The sequence below is a fragment of the Culex quinquefasciatus genome, chromosome 3 (genome assembly GCF_015732765.1).
Source record: "Culex quinquefasciatus strain JHB chromosome 3, VPISU_Cqui_1.0_pri_paternal, whole genome shotgun sequence".
Lineage (NCBI taxonomy): Eukaryota > Metazoa > Arthropoda > Insecta > Diptera > Culicidae > Culex > Culex quinquefasciatus.
The window spans coordinates 188,619,039-188,640,569 of record NC_051863.1 but is presented as its reverse complement, the minus strand read 5'-3'; the positions used below and the strand labels follow the sequence as shown (position 1 = coordinate 188,640,569).

Here is a 21,531-nt window from a genome sequence, read left to right as displayed (position 1 = left end):
AGACATTTTTTTCGATGGCTTCAGATAATCGCGCCTGGACTGTAATATAGAACAAACTTTTGACTAACCATAACCCCAATCCCTTTTCCCTTTTGTACATGTAGGACCTCCTACATTTGAAATCACTGAATAGCGAAAGCTACAATATTTCATGAATAAATGAAAGTTGCTAGTATTTAAAATTGAGGTGAAAAGTCATCGTTTGTGATTGGACACTCAATAATATTTTAACTGAATGAATGTACATGGAAAAGAAATTTGAATAAATATAAATTAAAAAAAAAAAAAAAAAAAAAAAAAACCATAACCCCAAACCCGTATACGAAAGGTCAACCCCACTTGACCTTCCCGTACATTTTCCCACACAGATTTATGAATTCATTACAAAAGCAAACCCAATAGGGTCCTAAAGCCCTATGTCAATGTTTATGTACAACGGTAAAAACATCATTAAAAAACTAACTTAATCCACCTATGTGGTTGATACCTTCCTCACTTTTTACCAACAATGGGTAATATGAGTGGTTTGGACACATATTTCAGCTATTTTTTTTAGGTCCAGAAAAATAAGTACACAGATATAACTTAAGTTGTCATAACTCGAGACAGGGTTGCCAGATCTTCAATTATGTGGACTCGTTGGAAAGGTCTCTAGATTACCTAACCAACGATGGGTCGGATGATGGATCCGGACATCGTTTACATGCATTTAAGTGAGATCCGGCTTCAAAAAAGTACATAAATATCACTTAAGTGGTCATAACTCGAGGCAGGGTTGCCAGATCTTCAATTATGTGGACTCGTTGGAAAGGTTTCTTGATTACCTAACCAATGATGGGTCGGATGATGGATTCAGACATCGTTTACATGCATTTAAGTGAGATCCGGCTTCAAAAAAGTACATAAATATCACTTAAGTGGTCATAACTCGAGACAGGGTTGCCAGATCTTCGATGTTGTGGACTTGTTGGAAAGGTCTCTTGATTACTTAACCAACGATGGGTCGGATGATGAATCCGGACATCGTTTACATACATTTAAGTGAGATCCGGCTTCAAAAAAGTACATAAATATCACTTAAGTGGTTATAACTCGAGACAGGGTTGCCAGATTTTCAATTATGTGGACTCGCTGGAAAGGTCTCTTGATTACTTAACCAACAATGTGTCGGATAATGGTTCCGGACATCGTTTACATACATTTAAGTAAGATCCGGCTTCAAAAAGTACATAAATATCACTTAAGTGGTCATAACTCGAGGCAGGGTTGCCAAATCTTCAACGTTGTGGACTCGTTGGAAAGGTCTCTCGATTTCCTAACCAATGATGGGTCGGATGGTGGATCCGGACATCGTTTACATGCATTTAAGTGAGATCCGGCTTCAAAAAGTACATAAATATCACTTAAGTGGTCATAACTCGAGACAGGGTTGCCAGATCTTCGATGTTGTGGACTTGTTGGAAAGGTCTCTTGATTACCTAACCAAAAATGTGTCGGGTAATGGTTCCGGACATTGTTTACATACATTTAAGTGAGATCCGGCTTCAAAAAAGTACATTAATATCACTTAAGTGGTCATAACTCGAGGCAGGGTTGCCAGATCTTCAATTATGTGGACTCGTTGGAAAGGTCTCTTGATTACCTAACCAAAAATGTGTCGGGTAATGGTTCCGGACATTGTTTACATACATTTAAGTGAGATCCGGCTTCAAAAAAGTACATTAATATCACTTAAGTGGTCATAACTCGAGGCAGGGTTGCCAGATCTTCAATTATGTGGACTCGTTGGAAAGGTCTCTTGATTACCTAACCAAAAATGTGTCGGGTAATGGTTCCGGACATTGTTTACATACATTTAAGTGAGATCCGGCTTCAAAAAAGTACATTAATATCACTTAAGTGGTCATAACTCGAGACAGGGTTGCCAGATCCTCGATGTTTTGGGCTCGTTGGAAAGGTCTCTAGATTGCCTATCCAACGAGGGGTCGGATGATGGTTCCGGACATCGTTTACATACATTTAAGTGATATCCGGCTTCAAAAAAGTACATAAATATCACTTAAGTGGTCATAACTCGAGACAGGGTTGCCAGATCTTCAATGTTGTGGACTCGTTGGAAAGGTTTTTTGATTACCTAACCAACGATGGGTTGGATGATGGATCCGGACATCGTTTACATGCTTATAATTGAGATCCGGATATATGTGAAAACACATTTTTATACATAACTTTTGAACTACTTATCGAAACTTCAAACAATTCAATAGCGATGTATGGGACCCTAAACCAAGTCGATTGCAACTGGTTCGATCAAAATCGGTTCAGCCAGTGCTGAGAAAACTTGGCAAGATTTTTGAACACATACATACATACACACACACACACATACACACACACACACACATACACACACACACACAGACATTTGTTCAGTTTTCGATTCTGAGTCGATTTGTATACATGAAGGTGGGTCTTCGAGCTTTTAATAAAAAGTTCATTTTTATAGCAGGATTATAGCCTTACCTCAGTGAGGAAGGCAAAACAACGCAAAAAAAGGACAGGACAACCTTTTTTCGTTGGATCAACTATGGTTCCCTTGGAACAAGCTGTCAAGTAGGACCTTTCTAGTCAAGGAGGGTATTTTTTTTAAATTGATTTAAAAACCTATTTTAAATCCTTTGCGGTCAGAAAAAAAGCTTTGTCGCTGTGAACAATAATATCACAAGTTTAGACTTAATTTTAGGACCCAATTACCGACCAAATATTCAGGCAAGTCCATCATTCTGCACGTGGTTCACCGTTTGCTCAAATAAATGACAATAAAATAAGCCCAAGTTGAGCAATTTGACTGGCTTCGTGTCGCATCGAGCAGATAGACAAATCCAGCGAAAGCTCAACGCTGCTTTTTGATGGTGAGAGATTTGACAGCTCCCATACTAAATGTCTCGATTTTCATACTTTTTGTTAATTATCTTTTAAAATATAATACTTAACATATGAAAACTATATATTTTTGGTGCCCAAAATTCCTGCTGAATCGAATGGTGTACTTATCTCGATTGCAAATTTTTTGAGCAGTTTTCATTTTAATAATATTCTAGACACATTTTGTGCACCTAATCAATCAATACTTTTATCATAAATAATCATTTTATTGCTTAAAATTGAGTTTTCCTGAGCTCCCATATTCAAATACATGGAAGCTGTCATTTCTAACACCATTGGCCACCTAGCGGCCATTTCAAACTGGATTCATCTATAGAACACAACTTTTTTTTGTCCCGCAAAAGTTTTGATTTTGACATTCCTGGACGGGGAAAAGTTTTAAATTGGTAGCTCAAATATACTCCGTCTCACGCCGCTTTGCGGTGGCAAGTCGAAGTGTTGTACCACGGAAACTTCTCAAGTTGCACAGTAAAAACCTGTGTGAATTTGGTAGTTGTAATTGTGGAAGGATGAATATTACCCCTTTTATGATGTAATTTTACCTCAATTTAGACTGAAAAAGTGACATTACAACAGAATAGTGGTAAAGTTGCACATTTTAAGAGGTATTTTTTTTTCTGGCGTAAAAAATGTACCTCTTCCCACGCAAAAAAAATTACCTTTTTTACTGTGTAGGCAATCGACGTGAAATGGTTCCATTTTACTCCGGAAAATTTTTCACATCTCATCAACGATTGCAATGAGTAACTTTTCCCGGGGTTTGTCGTTTGGGAGTTTTGATTTTGGGGTGTGTGGCACTAAGTTTTCCGTTTTGAGTCCTAAAGGGACTCGAGTCGAGTGTGATCGCGACGAATTTCCCGCTCAACAGTGTCAACAAGTGAAACAATTTTACGTCGTGAAACAAATGTGAATGTGACTGCTACTGAAGCATAATTTTTATCAATTTACGAAAAATCTCATCTGTAGCGACAATAACACTATTAGGTGTAATTAAACGTGACAAGCCTTAAGCACCATACCCAGAATTCAGTAAATTTAACCAACTGTTTCTCGGAATTCCGACGATTTCTCCTAGAATTCCCGCCAGCATTTCTTTGAAGTGCCCCATCGTCCTGTGTTATTCGACAAGCCATCATCAACAGACGCAGCTTCTTTCGACACAATTGGGGATATCGCCCCGAACCCCAAACCCCCACACACAATTTTTGCTCCCCGTGCCCAAACGTTGGTGTCTGCTGTCAGCTCAGTCAAGTGATTTTATGTTTGATCACATGATAGCGATAAGCTTCGGAAGCTGACGACAGCTTCTTGGCTTTGGCTTCATCAGCCGCGCCACGGCACAGGCCCACTCTCACTGATTAAAGGCGGCAGAATTTATGGGATATTTTTGGCATCAACGGCATCGCGGGGTAGATCGTTGCCAGTGTAGGACCACCCCCGCTTTTGGGGTGGGGTAATTTGGTAATTGCTGAATGAAACGAAACGACGAAACTGTTGGCACTACGCCCCCCGGGGCATGGCCTTCCTCTAACGTGGGATTCTGCTCCAGCGCCTCTGACGAGACAGGAGAAACCGGGACCGACGTTTTACTTCACCATCCGATAGAAGCTCAGTGGATAAGGCGGGAATCGAACCCGCGTCTCATAGCATCATCGGGATCGGCAGCCGAAGCCGCTACCCCTGCGCCACGAGGCCCCGAATTGCTGAATATTTTGCTGAAAAAAAACGGATTTCAAGAAATGAAAAAGATCGTATTAATAAAATAGATCTTTAAATGTATTGTTTTTTTTATTATTGCACAAATTAACGTATCATTTAAAAAATAACCCTCGACTGATATATTTTTTCAAATTATTCTTGATCAGATTACTTCTGCTGTTTATTATTCGCGATTAAAAGCTCCATAATCCCGACAGATGGCGCAAAGCATCAAAGAATGACGATTCAAATTTTCGCTGTTCAGTTATATAGGGGAAATTCTCGTATCTTTGGCAGGTTAAGCTCTCGCTCCTAACTCCATCCAATTTGCTGATTTTCACTATTTAAACAACTAATTTTGCAAAACTTTTGGTGGAAACTTGCTTGCTCACTTCTTATTGAGCTATTTATCACTCGATTTCAGTTGAAAACGCTTTTATTTAGCTTTAATTGCATGTCAAAGTTCTGACCTGCCAACATTAGAGGCACGCTGGAATTAGATGCTGTTCCCCTAGGAATGCAAACTTAAAATTGAATTTACAGCTCGCAGAACAACTTTTGAGAAAATATTCAAGGAGTAAGAGTGTAAACTTGTTGCCCTCTATAAATTAACGCTATAAAAAAGATTTTGAAAAAAAAATAACTCTGAAAAAAAAATTGTTTAAAATGATAGAGCATCAAAAGTTAACAAAGTATCAGCTCGAATTTTTGCTCAAAAGTTTTTTTGAACGCTGGAATTTAACAAAACAGAATTCGCATACATAACCTCAAATGGCGGAAATTTCAATCAACATTCTTCGCTCTGTTCTGCTACTCAACACTAGGTGTCGGCTCTTGAACGGCAATTGTTATGTTCAAGAAGACAAAAAACGACACTTTTAAGCCGTAAAAGGCATGGTCAATCAAGAAGTTTAACTGATAAAATTAATAAAAAAAACTAACTTAATCCACATATGTGGTTGGAGCCTTCCTCACAACAGTTTCATCTATTTTTAGATCCGGCTTCCAAAAAGTACATCGATATCACATAAGTGGCCATATCTCGAGACAGGGTTGTCAGATCTTCAATGTTTTGCACTTGTTGGAAAGGTCTTTTGATAACCTAACCAACAATGGGTCGGATGGTGGATCCGGACATAGTTTACATACATTTAAGTGAGATCCGGCTTCAAAAAAGTACATCAATATCACTTAAGGGGCCATATCTCCAGACAGGGTTGCCAGATCTTCAATGTTTTGGACTCGTTGGAAAGGTCTTTTGATAACCTAACCAACAATAGGTCGGATGGTGGATCCGGACATAGTTTACATACATTTAAGTGAGATCCGGCTTCAAAAAAGTACATCAATATCACTTAAGGGGCCATATCTCGAGACAGGGTTGCCAGATCTGCAATGTTTTGGACTCGTTGGAAAGGTCTTTTGATAACCTAACCAACAATAGGTCGGATGATGGATCCGGAAATAGTTTACATACATTTAAGTGAGATCCGGCTTCAAAAAAGTACATCAATATCACTTAAGGGGCCATATCTCCAGACAGGGTTGCCAGATCTTCAATGTTTTGGACTCGTTGGAAAGGTCTTTTGATAACCTAACCAACAATAGGTCGGATGGCGGATCCGGACATAGTTTACATACATTTAAGTGAGATCCGGCTTCAAAAAAGTACATCAATATCACTTAAGGGGCCATATCTCGAGACAGGGTTGCCAGATCTTCAATGTTTTGGACTCGTTGGAAAGGTCTTTTGATAACCTAACCAACGATGGGTCGGATGATGGACCCGGACATAGTTTACATACAGTTAAGTGAGATCCAAATATATGTGAAAACACATTTTTATACATAACTTTTGAACTACTTATCGAAACTTCAATCTGTATAAAACTCGATCTATGGGACCCTAAATCAAGTCGAATGCAACAAGTTCGGGTCAAATCGGTTCAGCCAGTGCCGAGAAACATGAGCTAGTTTGTTGGTCACATACATACATACACACACACATACACACAGACATTTGTTCAGTTTTCGATTCTGAGTCGATATGTATACATGAAGGTGGGTCTACGACGTTTTTATACGAAGTTCATTTTTAGAGCAGGATTATAGCCTTACCTCAGTGAGGAAGGCAAAAACACATCAAAATTTAGGGAATTAAATTGAATTTGGACAAAAAGAACTAAAAATTGTACCCTTCATTTTAACAACTGACGATAATTCAGCAACATTCAATAAATCGTTAAAAAAAACAAAGGCATATCAGCAGGTTAAGGACAATGAATGTTAAAAGATTTCCTATGAAAAAGAAACAAAAAAATATTGTTAATATCCAGAGATCATGTTTTAAAAAGAAATATTTTTAAAACAGTCAGTAAACGCCTCAGTTTCGTCAAGGTATGATAGATTTGGGCTCCCTAGACACTCTCCAATTGACAGAATTAAATTATAGCGGATTCCCTGCCAATTAATAAAAATATAAATTTGGTAGCAAATTCTCTGGAATTATATAAGCAATCATGCGCACCCACGTTTATCTATGAGGGTAGCAAAAATGAGGGGGTGCGCATGGTTGCTTATATGAGGGAACGCATGGTTGTTTAACATGATTCCATAGGTTTTATACCAAAATCAACAATTTTATGTACATGTAGAGAATTCACTAAAATTCAATTCTGTTGATTGGAGCGTGTCCAGGAAGCCCAAATCTATCATACCTTGATGAAACTGAGGCTTTTACTGACATCAACTTTAAAAATGTCGAGTTGTAAACACCTCTAACATTTCAAAAGGGCGTAATATTAAATAATTGACCTTTTCAAAATGTTATTTTTAATTCCAAAATTTAAAAAAAAAAACTTTCACAAGTGTTTCAGTTTTTTATATTGAAAATAGGATTAATAGTATCTGAGACACCGGTACTGAACAATTAAAAACAGTTTGGATGAGACTTAAAAACTTAAATTTTCGCTAATAAAAAGCAGTTTGGATGAGACTTAAAAACTTAAAGCTTTTTGTTTCTTCTCTTTAATCGCTTGAACACTACTTAAAAAAAAACGAGAAGCTGTAATTTTTAAGTCAAAATAAAACTATAAGTTGCTTTATCTTTAAAACGGTGCACTTTATCAAAAAATCAGTTACGAACTTTTCGATTGCAAAACTTGATTTTACATTTACAACTGAAGTCAACAAAATTTTCGAGTAAAATTTCTATATTTCCAAAAAAACAACATGTTTAAAAAAATCATAACTAGGCTGATTTTTTCATGTTTTTTTATGGCTCAAAAGTAGCGGCTTTTGGCCCCTGCAATATATAAAAAAAAATCAAAAAATTAAATTTATGTCTCTTCAGAAATTTAATTTTTGTGTAAAAAAGTTAATAAAAATTAGCAAAAACTGTTTTGTCGTGTAAATTTTTTGATCAGAAAATTCTTTCAAATAATACAGATTTTCGATTATTTACGTACCATTTTAGTATGGACAGCTGCCGAAATTGTATGGAGCCTTGTATAGGTGAACCAATGACACAAAATGACTTTTTTGGTCATGGGGAAGGCTCTAAAAAAGTTTTAACCAATTTAAACAAAAAAAATCCATTTCCGATTTTGGTGGAGAATTCCTCATTTTATACTTGGCAAACTACCCCAACTAAGCTAAATTGGACCTGGTGTAAATTTTGCCGCGTGTGTGTCACACATGTTATTATGTCACCATGATTCAAGCGCACTGACTCGACAAATTTTCGAAAAAAGACGACCAACACCGTCTTTCCGTTTTCAACTTTATGAGATTTTCCCGGAACTTTTCATTTCAAAGGACTCGTTCACTTTGCCACCGACGGTTCACATGTGTGTTTGGTTGCATACCTCCGGGCGGGAAGCCTTACTTTGTGCCTACTTTTCGGCTCAACGCCAAAATCAAATCAAGGTCACACCGCAAAACATCAGTCTCGCGCTCTCTCCTGCGGGGCACAAACTTTTCGCGTTTTCATTCACAAATAACCCTCAAACAAATAAGTTACGCTTTTTGGTTCCAAAGAAAAAGCTCGCCTGTCGCCGGTTGCCTATTTGTGGAAAACGGCCCACACCAGACAGGGCGGCGACGTTGGCGTCTTTCGTGTGCTTTTATGGCCTACAAACAGGGGTTGGGGCTAACGCCAAAAGTTATGCGTCTGACCTGGATTCGGAAGGGCAGATTAGAGCCGATTCCGGTGTTGATTTGCTAACGAGGGCAACAAGCGCGCGCCGGCGGTCTCGTGAGGTCCGGAAAGTTTTCGAAACACAAATGTTTATGTTGTTTGGAGTTGTTGGCATCGGAAAGCCATGATTACTTGCTACAATGAGAATAACTGTTTATCGATGGACTCAAGCCATGACATCAGTTGTTGGTTGATTTAATGGGAAACTTTTAGGCCCTTGATTAATTTTGTTATAGAAAAAATAGAGCCTCTTCTACTTGATGTTATAAATGGTATGAATTATCTGAATTCGAGACATAATTTTAAACAATACACGCCACTTTTCTATGTAAGCTCTTATAAAAACACTCGGTTTCAACAAGCCAACTCTATCAAATTCATATCCCTTAAAGTTAAACTTTAATTAAAGCAAACTGTCTAAACAAAAATGCATGATTATATTTAAATACAGTTTAAAAACTTTTTTAAGGAAAAAATCCATGATTTTTAAAAAAAGAAAATAAGTTTTGGGATAGTTTTTTGTTCAGAAATGTCGTCAGTTGATATCGTTAGTTAAAAATGAAGGCTATTTGGAGTACATTGAAAAATACCAAAAAAATACTCATTGTTTCTCAAAAAAAAAAAAAAACAAAAAAAAACTTTCAACGGAGTAACCGATGCGATTGATAGTGACCAATTTATTTTCTATGAAGCAAACTTTTTGAAAATTTAATTTTTGTTTTTCTTTTATTTGTGTGACTCTGTGTGTGTGTACTTGTCATCTTTTCAGCTATGGGATGGAGTCGATAACTCAGCAAATATGCGTCCGGTTTTCAATATTATAAACTGAAACTATTGTGAAACATTCCGATCCTGAGAATAAAAATAATGTTAAAAATTTTCAAATCCGCCTCAATATTTGAAAAGGCCTAAAAACACTTATTTTCGGACATATCAAATTCTGAGGTTGATGTGCAAAAAATCTTTGACCGAGTTATGAATGTTTGAATCAATATTGATTTTTTCAACTTCATTTGTAGATGTAAAATCAAATTTGCAATTAAAAAGTATTTCAGTGAAATTTTGATAAAGTTCACCGTTTTCAAGTTAACCAATCAAGATGATTCTTCTTTCCAGTGATTTGTTAGGATGTCTAGATGATTCTAGACCTTTTCAGAACTTAATTTGATCAAATCTGTAATTTTTGCGATCAAAAACATCGTTCCATTTTTTTTTTCGCGTGTAAAAAAAATTCGCCGAAATTTCCGCGGAGGCAGTCGTTTAAAAAAAGTTGGAACGATGTTTTCGGTCGCAGAAATTACAGATTTGTTCAAATCAAGTTCTGCAAAATTTTAGGATCATCTAGACATTCTTACAAATCACTGGGAACAAGAATCGTCCCGATTGGTTGAGTTATGCCCGAGAACGGGCGTGTTGAAGTTACCGTTCCAACTTTTTTGGGAGGCTTGGTCGTCCGTGTAAGTTGGACATGCGTTGGGCGTTCCAGTGTTAAAGCCATTTTTAGGTATTTTTTTAAAAATAGTTGCACTTTTTCTTTTTTTTATTAGTGCAAACACCGTTTGAAAAAAAATATTTTTGAAAAGCTGAGAAAATTCTCTTTATTTTGCTTTATTGAACTTTGTTGAAACGACCCTTAGTTGCTGAGATATTGCCATGCAAAGGTTTAAAAACATGAAAATTGATGTTTTCTAAGTCTCACCCAAACAACCCATTATTTACTAAATTCTATATCTCAGCAACTAATGGTCCGATTTACAATGTTAAATTATGAAACAATCGTGAAATTTTTCGATCATATCAAAAAAAATATTTTCAAAATTTTTAAATCAAGCCTAACATTTTAAAAGGGCCAAACATTCAATATCACACGCTTTTAAAATGTTAGTCTTGGTTTAAAAATTTTGAAAATATTTTTTTGAAAAGATCGAAAAATTTCATGAATGTGTGTGATCAATATTTCGATTTTTTGAAAAAATCTGTAATAATTCAAAAAGTCATAACTCGGTCAAAGTTATTTATCATAACCTGCAAATTTCTGAAAAGTTGACATTTTATGTCCCCTAAAACATATTAAAAAATTAAAAAAAAATCAAAAATAGTGTTTTTTTGCAAATCAAGTTTTAGTGACAAAAATTTAAATTAGTCCTTATCCATATCTACAACTTTGCCGAAGACACCAAATTGATCAAAACAATCCTTCAAAAGATACCGATTTTTGAATCTTCATACACCATTTTTGTATGGACAGCTGCCAAATTTGAATGGAAAATTATATGGACAAACTAATTATGCAAAATGACTTCTTTGTAGAAAACTGCTCAGTTATGCTACTTCCAAAAATTGCAAAATACCAATGAATTGTTGGAAATGTTTTTTTTTTTCTTTGAATTTCATGTTTGTTTTATTCATTTGATAGTGCCCTATTTCATTAAAAATACCTGTATTTTTGGAGAATTTTAGAAAAAGGTAAGGGGACAAACACTTGAAATAAAATTAGCAATGGCAAATAAATTTGTGAGCAAAAAGGTAGTTTTTTTAAAGTGTACTATTTTTTTCAGAAAAAATCTAGGCAATAACTACTGCTTTGCCCAAGGCACCAATCAGAAAATCCGTTCTGAAAATACAGATTTTTGTATATTTTAATAGTCTGTGGAATAGTATGGATGCTTGTCAAAATTGTATGGAAACTTGTTTGTACGAAGTAACGATGCAAAATTACTTCTTTGATCATAGAAAAATTGCACACAAAGTTTCATCCAAATCAACATATGAAAAACGGTGTATTTTCACTTTTTATACACAGCTAAAAAAGTAGTACTCAAGCTGCGTGTAAAATAAATATTGCATTACTTTATGCAATTTTATGTGATTTTACACACTGAAACATGTAGCCTATCAGTATGGTAAACCTACTTGACCAAAATGTCAAGCTCATATATGCGTTTATCCTTGCCGCTTTTCATCGGTCTGATGACCGAGTGGGCTAAGGCGCCAGTCCTTGCTGTTGGTGCTGGGTTTGAATCCCGTCGGTTGCAACTTTTTTTTTGTGTTTGCAAAAATTGTACATGCAGTGTGTAATATTAAGTGTTTATTTTGGCGAAGCTGATGTGATGTGCATGTGATTTTTTGCTGTGTACATTATAGCATCACAAAATAAACAACATACATCAATTCAAAAAAGTGTGGAAGAAAAAGATTTTTTTTACACATTGTCACTCAAAAAATCTGGCAATGCCAGATTTATCTGGCAACCTGGCACCTCTGGTCCAAAGTCTCAGAGAATGGCATAAAAATTTGAAGAAAATTACTACATATTATGTAAAATTCACATAACAATTGATATCACCGCTTACAACTCACCGATCGAAACAATACCGTTCACTCTCTGAGTTCAAAAAACGCTCTTTCGAGAGAATTAAAGAGCGCGTCCCGCATAATCAAAAACCATCGGGGGAATAGTCCAAACTATATTACTACTAAAAGAGATGTAGTTACCACATACTTAACCATTATCATATAGTTACGGCACTATACAAAACCATAAAGAAACTGATCGTCAAATGATGACGTTTTTATTGAAGTAAATCTAATGATTCTAACTATTTTTGAACTATTTGGGGTACAATAACCTTACACTAAACAGTTCGGATTGTTTAGACAACGTGACTCAACGAAAAAATGTACAAGTCCAAATAGTTCAAACAATTTATCAACTTTATTGAGAACAATATAGCAAAATTCCACAGATTTTAGATTTTTATAGTCAGAACCTGTAAGAACTAAAAACCTACTATAAATGCTATAGTAGAACACAATTGATGGCGGCCACATTTTTTCGATAAGTTTGTATAATCCAAATAATTTGTCAACTTACATGAAGTAAAATTACTATACACCATACTATTTTGAATTAAAAATTTCTATAAGTCCAAATAGTTCAAACAATATTTCAACAGTATGGAGTACAATTACAGTTTGTTATATAATCCAACTATATGTTAAACGATTGGTACAAAAATTTCAACTTTTATCAAGTAAATTGATCACAGTCGATTCCTCTGGATGATAGAGAACCTTCAGCACCCCACTTCTCCTCAGATTATCAGAAAACTCCCCAAAGAAGAAAAATGTTACGAGGGCTCATGAAATTGACTTTCACTATTCCAGAAAAAGTAGGCATGCTGTTCTTACCATACACCAAAAATATGTGTACTACATGGTGGACTATTACTGTTCACTATAAAATGAGTCAATTGTTTGGACTACTTGGACTTATCGAAAATACTTGCCCCCGAGCTTGCTCCTTCTAACACAACATGTCACCAAAACCACTGAAAAACCACCAACAGATATAGATCAATCGGATAAGGCGGCAGCAGTTCGGCAGCAACGTAAATAACATCACATATAATGGCGGTAAACATTCACCAACTATCGATAGAACTTAAAAATCAAATTTGATTATATCCGAAGTAGTTATCACAACAATTGTAGGGTTCATTTTTGCGGTCTTTTTTAAAGTGTCGGCAAAGTAGTGTCGGTAAAGTAGTTTTTCAGAAACTATATAGGGAATAGTCAATTTTTTGGGCAATGACTATTTGACGTAAAATCCAAGTTTATAAAAATATTTACATATGTATGAAAATCTCATATAGTTTTCTGCCTAACAACTAATTTCTCATATAGTAAAATCGACCAAAACTATTTTGGGAATGGAATTAATGGTTTGATATATCGTACATATATAGTTGGGTTACAATTTAATGAATAGTAGAGACCATTTGATAAATAGTTGAGTAACTATTTGTCATAAAGTAGTTATATAGTTCATGACTATGCGGGGTGGTCTTTTTGTGCGTCACCGCGAGTTTTGCTCCTCACACAAGAGAACGAGAGCCCCACAACACTTTACTAGAAGGAGCTCGAGCATGCTGAACGACTCTATAGCACAAGAAGGAGCGAACAGCACATGACGGTCAAAACAAAAATCGTCATCACTTTGACCTCCCAGTCTGCATACCGCTCCCCCTCGTCTAATCGTCTGACTCACCAAACCGTGGGGGGAAGTTGCTCACAAGGGAGCAAAGAGCACACAAATAAAACAAAGTTGGCGAGCGAACGAGTTGTGAGGCTGAGCTTGCCGAAGTGAGTATCGCGCGAACCGCGGTCAAGGCAGGACACGGTCTTTGAACACAAACGTCGCGCGTTGATTGTGACCAGGTTACACTTTCCCTGCGGGAAGTTTGAATACCTTAAGGAAGGAGCACGTGCTCTGGAACAATAGAGTGAAAACAACAAAGTGCTCTTTTGAGAGAGAGAAAGAGATAATTTAGGCAAATTCCTTAATTGGATGCCTCGCCGCGGAGTCGGCCAGATGTGTGAATTTAAATTGAATACAATGTTGCATTGTTTTGGCCTCGTTCGTTTAGAAGAAAGAAGATAAGAAAAAGGGAACGCGTTGTAAACAAAACACGCACAGAACTTCCGCAAACAAAGTAGACGACGACAGATTAGTGCGAAACGAAGAAGGCAAACGGCAGTGTTTAATCAATAATCTAAAATTGTCCAGCTCAAGTTTAAATTGTGATAAAATTTGGAGCAAACTAGTCATCTTTGAGCACAGTAGGCTTCGAACTTTGAATCATTTAAAATTGACAAAAATATCAAAAGATTTTTGACAACAAAAAAGTGTAGACTGTGTTGGATGAGTCAAAGTGTTGGTGACCACGTGGTTTCGGTTGGAGTCAAGGTTTCGGGTGCAGGTGCAGTTCCTCGATTTACAGAGCGCCACTACTCGCGTGCAAACAGACGTGCATTCCGAACAGAAACTGCTTTGTTGCATAATTTAACGAAAATACATTGAGGCAGCTATCGAAGGCAAGTGAGTTAATTTGGAAGTTTAAAAATAAATTGTATATAGAAATATTGTACAATAGCATACAAAAAAATAACACGTAGTGTTTAGTGACAACTACTCCGATTAAAAATTATGTTTTGTTAAGAAAAATACAGATAGTTTTTGAAATTTCATAGCTCCGTTTTTGATGAAATCTTGGTCGGTACTGAAATTGGTTGTGACTAGATTCTAAATTAGGGGAAATATACCCTTTCCAATCAAACACCTATCTTCGTCATATGGAAAGTTTGATGCTCGATTAAAGCTCCAAAAATACTATTTAAGCTATAAACTTACCAGCAACTGCACCACCTCGAGTAAGCACGCAAATGTATGCCAGTTACTGGCCAAAAAGATCAAATTTAATGCACGTTTGATCATAATTTCTTTTTTTTGCGAGACCATGTCTCATCATTTTGTTGGCACACACATCCACACGCAAGATGAAAGCTTAAATGCTTAACGAAAGTCGCCATCAATATCTTTTCACTTGCGCTAACTTTTTCAAAGCACTTACTTGAAAAATAATCCCGAAACATGTAAATAAATAGCAAGCGCCATAAAAAAAACAAACGCGCCAAGTCTTTTGACGTTTGACTTTTGACGACCCATTCCAATCGAAGCCTGAAGAAAACCGAGCGAGTAGCGAAGGCAAATAAAGAACAAAGGGTGGCCACCAACACCACCAGCAGCGCCTGTTGGAGTGAGCCAGTGATGCTTGGAAACTTTCTCTATAAATGCTACTTTTTGTGAGTGTTTGCTTAGAATTTCATCACAATTGGGAGCACTAAGCAGACCCAAAAGAGCGCTGAAAGAAAAGAGAACTAAGCTGAAAATAGAAAAATGGGCATGGTCCAATGCATTCTCGACTGATTAGAATACCTTTAGGAAATATTTTTTTTTTCAAATGCTTGTAAAAGGAATAGTTGCGTAGCAGATCCTCTCCCTAACAAGACCGTAACATTCAAGTACCTAAACGAAACATTTTGTAACGCTCAAAAATTTTGACGTAGACTTACGTCTTTGTCGAAGGTACTGGGGTGTCATTCCAAAAAACCCGGGCCGAAGGCCCTGGATTACTGCGTCATCCGTCAAACGCTTATATCTTCCTTTTCGTTTTTCTGGACTGAAAGTTTCCATTTCTTCTTCAACGAATTGATTTGGGAAAAGTCTGCAAAAAACGGGAAAAGTCTGGAATTTGTGATTTTTGTAAAAGCAAACTTGACAATTCGTGAACGTTTAAAACGTTTGACAGTTATAAAAAAAGATAAAGATTTAGTTCTCAAAGTTACGAATAATTTTAAAAAAAAGTTTCTTAAAAGTGCAAGTCATACATAACCTTCAAAGTAAACTTTTTAAGCTGTGGATACCACTCAGTTCAATATTTTTATGTCCAAAATTCAAAATTCATCTAAATAATTATTGAACAGTTATTGTTATGTGTACCATGGGATTAAACCGGCTACGGATTTGTGTACGGATTTTTGCTCAGCAATAGTTGGTAGCCTTATCAAAGGACAATCTTTTGATGAATTCACAAAAAAAATAACTGATAGATTTTTCTCGAGAAGTTTGAGAGCGATTTTTTTGCGTGTTTCGCTTTCTCGCTCTTTCGCGAGTGACAAAAGTTCGCAAGAGAAAATGATTTTTTTGCGATTATTCTATCCCTGGTAGGGGAAATTCTCTTATGTTTGGCAGGTTAAGCACCAGCTCATAATTCCATCCAATTTGCTGATTTTCACTATTTAAACAACTAATTTTGCAAAACTTTTGATAGAAACTTGCTTGCTCACATCTCATTGAGCTATTTATCACTCGATTTCAGTTGAAAACGCTTTTAATTAGCTTTAATTGAATGTCAAAGTTCTGACCGACCAACATTAGAGGCACGCTGTAATCAGATGCTGTTCCCCTAGTTGATCAATTTTATTAGTGTTTTTTTAGAATTCAATTCATAAGCCCTTGAAGGAAGGGTACATATATCTCAGTTTAGATTTAGCTGGTTGCTCTTTTAGGAAAAATAAATTTAGAGATTTTTTTAAGTGACTTTTTTAATGTTCAGCTAAATTTATAAAGCCATTTGATTTTTTTTTTCAAATTATTGATCCCTTTTTTTTGAGTAAGTGTCGAGCATGATTTTAAATTATCGGTAAAACTTAACCATCATTTATGAAAATATGAAAAAATATTGAAAAAATCAATTAATCCTAGAAATGTTCATATTCAAACATGTTTTAAGAAGTTGTCTCTCCAAAAATGTTGCATAAAGTAAAATTAAACTAGATTAAAATACATATTAACAAAAGTTCCGGTATAATTCGATTTTTTTGGAAAGAATTATAATTAAAATCACGTTTAAAGATTTTTTAATTTTTAAAAGGTAATTCAATTAAGAATAGAATTTTAAGTTGGGTAATTTTTAAGATTTGCAATGCTCTTTGATCTTCTAACAAAATCATTGTATTTAGTCATTTTTCAATTATTCGAGTTTCTAGAAAAGTCGGAAAAAGTGGGGAATTCGATAATAAGATTTGATTGGCCACTCGAAAAGGTTGTTTTTTCAATTCAACTTTAGAAAGCATTACACAGTTTATAATATTAATTGATTTAATTTAATTTTATAACAGAGAACAGTTTTGAGGAGTTTTTTTTTTTGTATTTTGTAAACAAATTTGTCCGTAAAAAAAAACCAAAACATAAAGCCTGGTTTTTATTCCACTAAAACTAAAAAAATAAGCAAATCGAAATGCTGGATTTGGTCAATAGGAATTGTATTAAGAGAAAAAGTTAAATAAGCACTACGTGTTTGAAACCATTTTTTTCTGAGTAGCTCTAATCATCTCTAAAAATTTTTAGTTTTCGGGAATTTTTAATTCTGAATAATATTTTTTTTCCAGTGACACTTTTTTTTAATTGTCTTCATCAATATCTGCAACCTTGCTAAAAACACCAAATCAATCAGAGCATAACTTCAAAAAAATACATTACATTTTTGTACATAGACAGCTGCCAAAATTGCATAGAGACATGTGTGAACAAGCCAAAACGCAAAATTCCTTCTTTGGTGATAGAGAAGCTTATCAAAAAGATTCATCCAAATGAAAATAGTAGTTTATGCAACAAGTTGCAAAAAGAGGATTTTTTCAGCACGAGTCGTACATTTATTCAACGAGGTTCACCGAGTTGGATAAATACGAAGAGTGCTGAAAAAATCAAGTTTTGCAACGAGTTCCATACAACATTTTTTGCAATTCCAATAAACACAAATTGAGTGAAATTTTATGTCAAATTTTCATGTATTTTGTCAATAAATCGTTTAAATCAAAAAAATGTTGAAAAGTTTTACTTTTCGAAACAAGTGCGGAAAAGTTCAACTTTTCAGCACCCATTTCAGTGCTGAAAAGTAGAACTTTTCAGCATTTATTTTGAAAAGTGTTGTTATTCGATTCTGTTATTTTTGGTACAGAAAAGTAGGCTATTTCGTCGATCAAGAATGACAGGAAAAGTAAGTAGTTTCACGACGGAATTGCAAAAATAAAATTAAAATTACATCAAATTGGTTTGTTTTGTTTACAATTGTTATCTTTAACAAAAAAAAATTGGTTAAAAAAAGTTAAAGTGATAAGTGATTACACTTTATTTAGCAAACCGCAACTGACCCAAATTCTCCGAAAATGGGTTAAGGTCAGGGCACCGTCCCAAGTTGGCACACAGTCACTGCTCTTTGATGCAACTCTTGGCCAAAACCATCAAGGCGAAAAATATGGGAGGTCAAAGAGAATAAACGCTCTTCGGAGATGTTGCACTGGATAAGTGTTTTCCTGAACCCTTTTCGTGCTGAGATACAACACGAAAAAAAAAAAACAGGAAGAATCGCCCAGTCTCTTTTGCTTCATGTGGCCTAGAAAAAGTAGGTCGAACCTCAGAAGTTACCCCTTTCCGGAAACTGTTACGTCTTCTTGTGAGTTTATGTCTTAAATTGTCGACTCTTGGGCAGTTGGCCATCCATAAAAGTCCATCCTGTACCATCACGGGGCTATTAAAAAGTTGACGAATGACGAACGAGCTGCTGAATTGTGTTCGCTTGGCAAGGTCGCGAAACGGCTTGTGAACGACGCGAAACTGGTTTTCAGGCCAAGTTTTGTGAGGAATTCCCCTCCTGCTCTTGATAATGACTAATTTTGGTGCACACGTAAAGTCACAGACAAATGGGTGGTGGATTTATAAAAAAATGTTATTGTAGGTACGTGATATTTAGCAAATTGCTACCCTGCCAGCTCGTAAATTCTTATCGATTTCACAACTCACGAGGGGGTTCCAATTAACACGCGATGGTTACACGGCTCAGCTGCTGTGGTGATGTGGTTTTGACTTTGCTCACTATCAACAGAATAGAATTCATGTGAAATTGAAAACTGCAAACCCGTCTTATCACCGGGCAGAGACCGGGATTATGAATGGGGAGATTCGTAATGAGTTTTAGCTTCCAGTGACAAGTGATGCGTGATTAGAGGTTAAGGGCAAAGTGCATGGTGTCGACTAGGGTAATATTTCAAAAAAAAATTAGGTAACATTAGGTCTTTTTGAAAAATGATGAAAATCTCACAAAGGTCAGCTATCCATCTAATTCAATACGGATGGTGTTCAATTATCTTTAAAACACTTATCTTTTTTCAAACTTGCTCGACGCACACACCAGAGTCTCATCCAATTCTACAAAGTTCACAGACGACGACGACCAAGTTCAACAAACTGCTCCCGCTGCTGCTGCTTGAGTTTCCCAAGCCCAATTGAGTTAACGTTATACGATTTCCCAGAAGCAAAAAAAAAGAAACTTTTCTTTCAACCTTATCCTACACGTGCTCCGACGAGCAGCTAAAGCTCCTTTATATCGTAATCAACCTGCCAAAACCATCGCCTCCACCACCAATATCGTCACCGTCCTCGACGACGCTCTTCGAACAAGAGAGAAAGCTTATTATAATTAATTTCAACTTTTCGCTTAAGTTTGATCGATGTATTGTGTTAAAGTTTGCTTCTGCTGCGGGTGCCAGGGGGGACACGTGGGGCAAAACCGACTCCCACACGCAGCTTGCCATTAGAAAAAAAATCTCTCTCATTTTCTCATTACTTTCATCCAGCTTCTCATCGGGACCGAAAAAAAAAATCATAAAGAAAAACAAAGGTGAAGTACCGAACGGATGGCCGGCTTTGCGTCCCAGGCGGCCCTGCGGTCCCGGTGGGGCGACCTCGTGGACAGTGGTTCCGCCAGCATCGAAACGTCCGAGGTGTCCCAGGGGCTTAAGAACGTCGTCGGATGGCTCAAACAGGTGTTTCACTCCACGCTCACTCAGTCAACCCACACCCTCACCCACCACAACCCAACAAACCTGTCGTAGTAGCGCTCACCCACCCACTTATGTTTTGCTCGATGTTTATATTCTAAAAATCCTTTAAATTCTTGAAATTTCTGTTGCAAACGAGTCAATGTACCAATATTACAGTTTCAGGGTATAGGTTTCAGGTTTTTATGGCGTCATCCCACAAGCGACGACATTTTTCAATATTAAATATATATATATATTATTTTTCAGATTTTAATTATCAATTCTTGAAAAACTAAACTACTAGCCCTGTTATTTTGAAATATTTCAAAAATTTAATAAAGTCAGCTAAAATTTCAAATTATAAGCAAAATCTTAAAACTTTCAAGCAAAATGTAGATAAATTCATGAAAATAATGAAACAAAAAATTATAAATATTAAAAAATATTTACTAAAACTCTAAAAAAATTAACGCCAATTTCTCGCCATGTAGTCCCAAATTAAATAATATTTAAAGTGTTCCATTTGATTTAAAATGCAAATATGAACGTTATACAATGTCCACAATGCCATGTCCAAGCAGCAGGCTCAAAACCACAAGAATGACTCATGAGCAACAGTTAAAAAAAATGCGTGAAACCAGAGCAACTCTCTACCAAAACCGGAAATGGATTTGATTTATTTTTTGTTTTTTTTTTGGCAGTTGTCCATAAAGAAATTGTACGTAAATATTTAAACAGCTGTTACAGTCACTTTTGATTAAATTTTCTGATTAATTTGGTGTCTTCGGCAAAGTTGTAGGTATTGTTGAGGACTATTCAGAAAAAAAGGTACACAGGAAAAAATGCCGATTTTTACTTACCATATTTTTCACAAAAACTCTATTTTCCAAAATACATATTTTTTGATTTTCGAGATTTTTTGATGTGTTTTAGGGTACAAAAACCCTCAACTTTTGAGCTATAGAGAAGTATGGTCAAAAAATGTGCCGCCGAGTTTTTTGAAAAAATAGTGAATCGAAATTTTATACCAATTTTTTTTACTTAAATCTTTTATGTAAAATTGAATTTGCAATCGAAAAGTACTTTACAGATATGTTGATAAAGGGCTCCGTTTTCTAGATATAGCCTCCGAAAGTTTGATTTCAACGAAATATTTGCAGTTTTTCGGTTTTTAAAAATAGTGACCATGAGTGAACATTCCTAAAAATATATTTTTTTAAATGTTCAGAAAATGAATTTGTCTAAGAGTAATTGAAGATTGGACCTCCGGTTGCTGAGATACAGCTGCTTAAAGAAAACGAAACATGAAAATTGAAATTTTCTAAGTCTCACCCAAACAACTCACCATTTTCTAATGTCGATATCTCAGTAACTAATGGTCCGATTTTCAATGTTAAAACATGAAACATTCGTGAAATTTTTCGATCTTTTCGAAAACAATACTTTGAAATTTTCTGATTCAAAAA

General features: G+C 35.8%; 1 protein-coding gene across 1 annotated transcript in view; it reads left to right on the top strand.

The window, feature by feature from the left end:
* The window catches only part of LOC6046848 (snake venom 5'-nucleotidase), a 70,082-nt gene that overhangs the window by 37,813 nt on the left and 10,738 nt on the right, over nt 1–21,531 (top strand). Inside the window, exon 2 of the mRNA XM_038262584.1 lies at nt 19,880–20,068. Within this exon, the coding sequence (XP_038118512.1) occupies nt 19,940–20,068 (129 nt within the window). The 5' untranslated portion in view covers nt 19,880–19,939. The remainder of the gene's footprint in view (nt 1–19,879; nt 20,069–21,531) is intronic.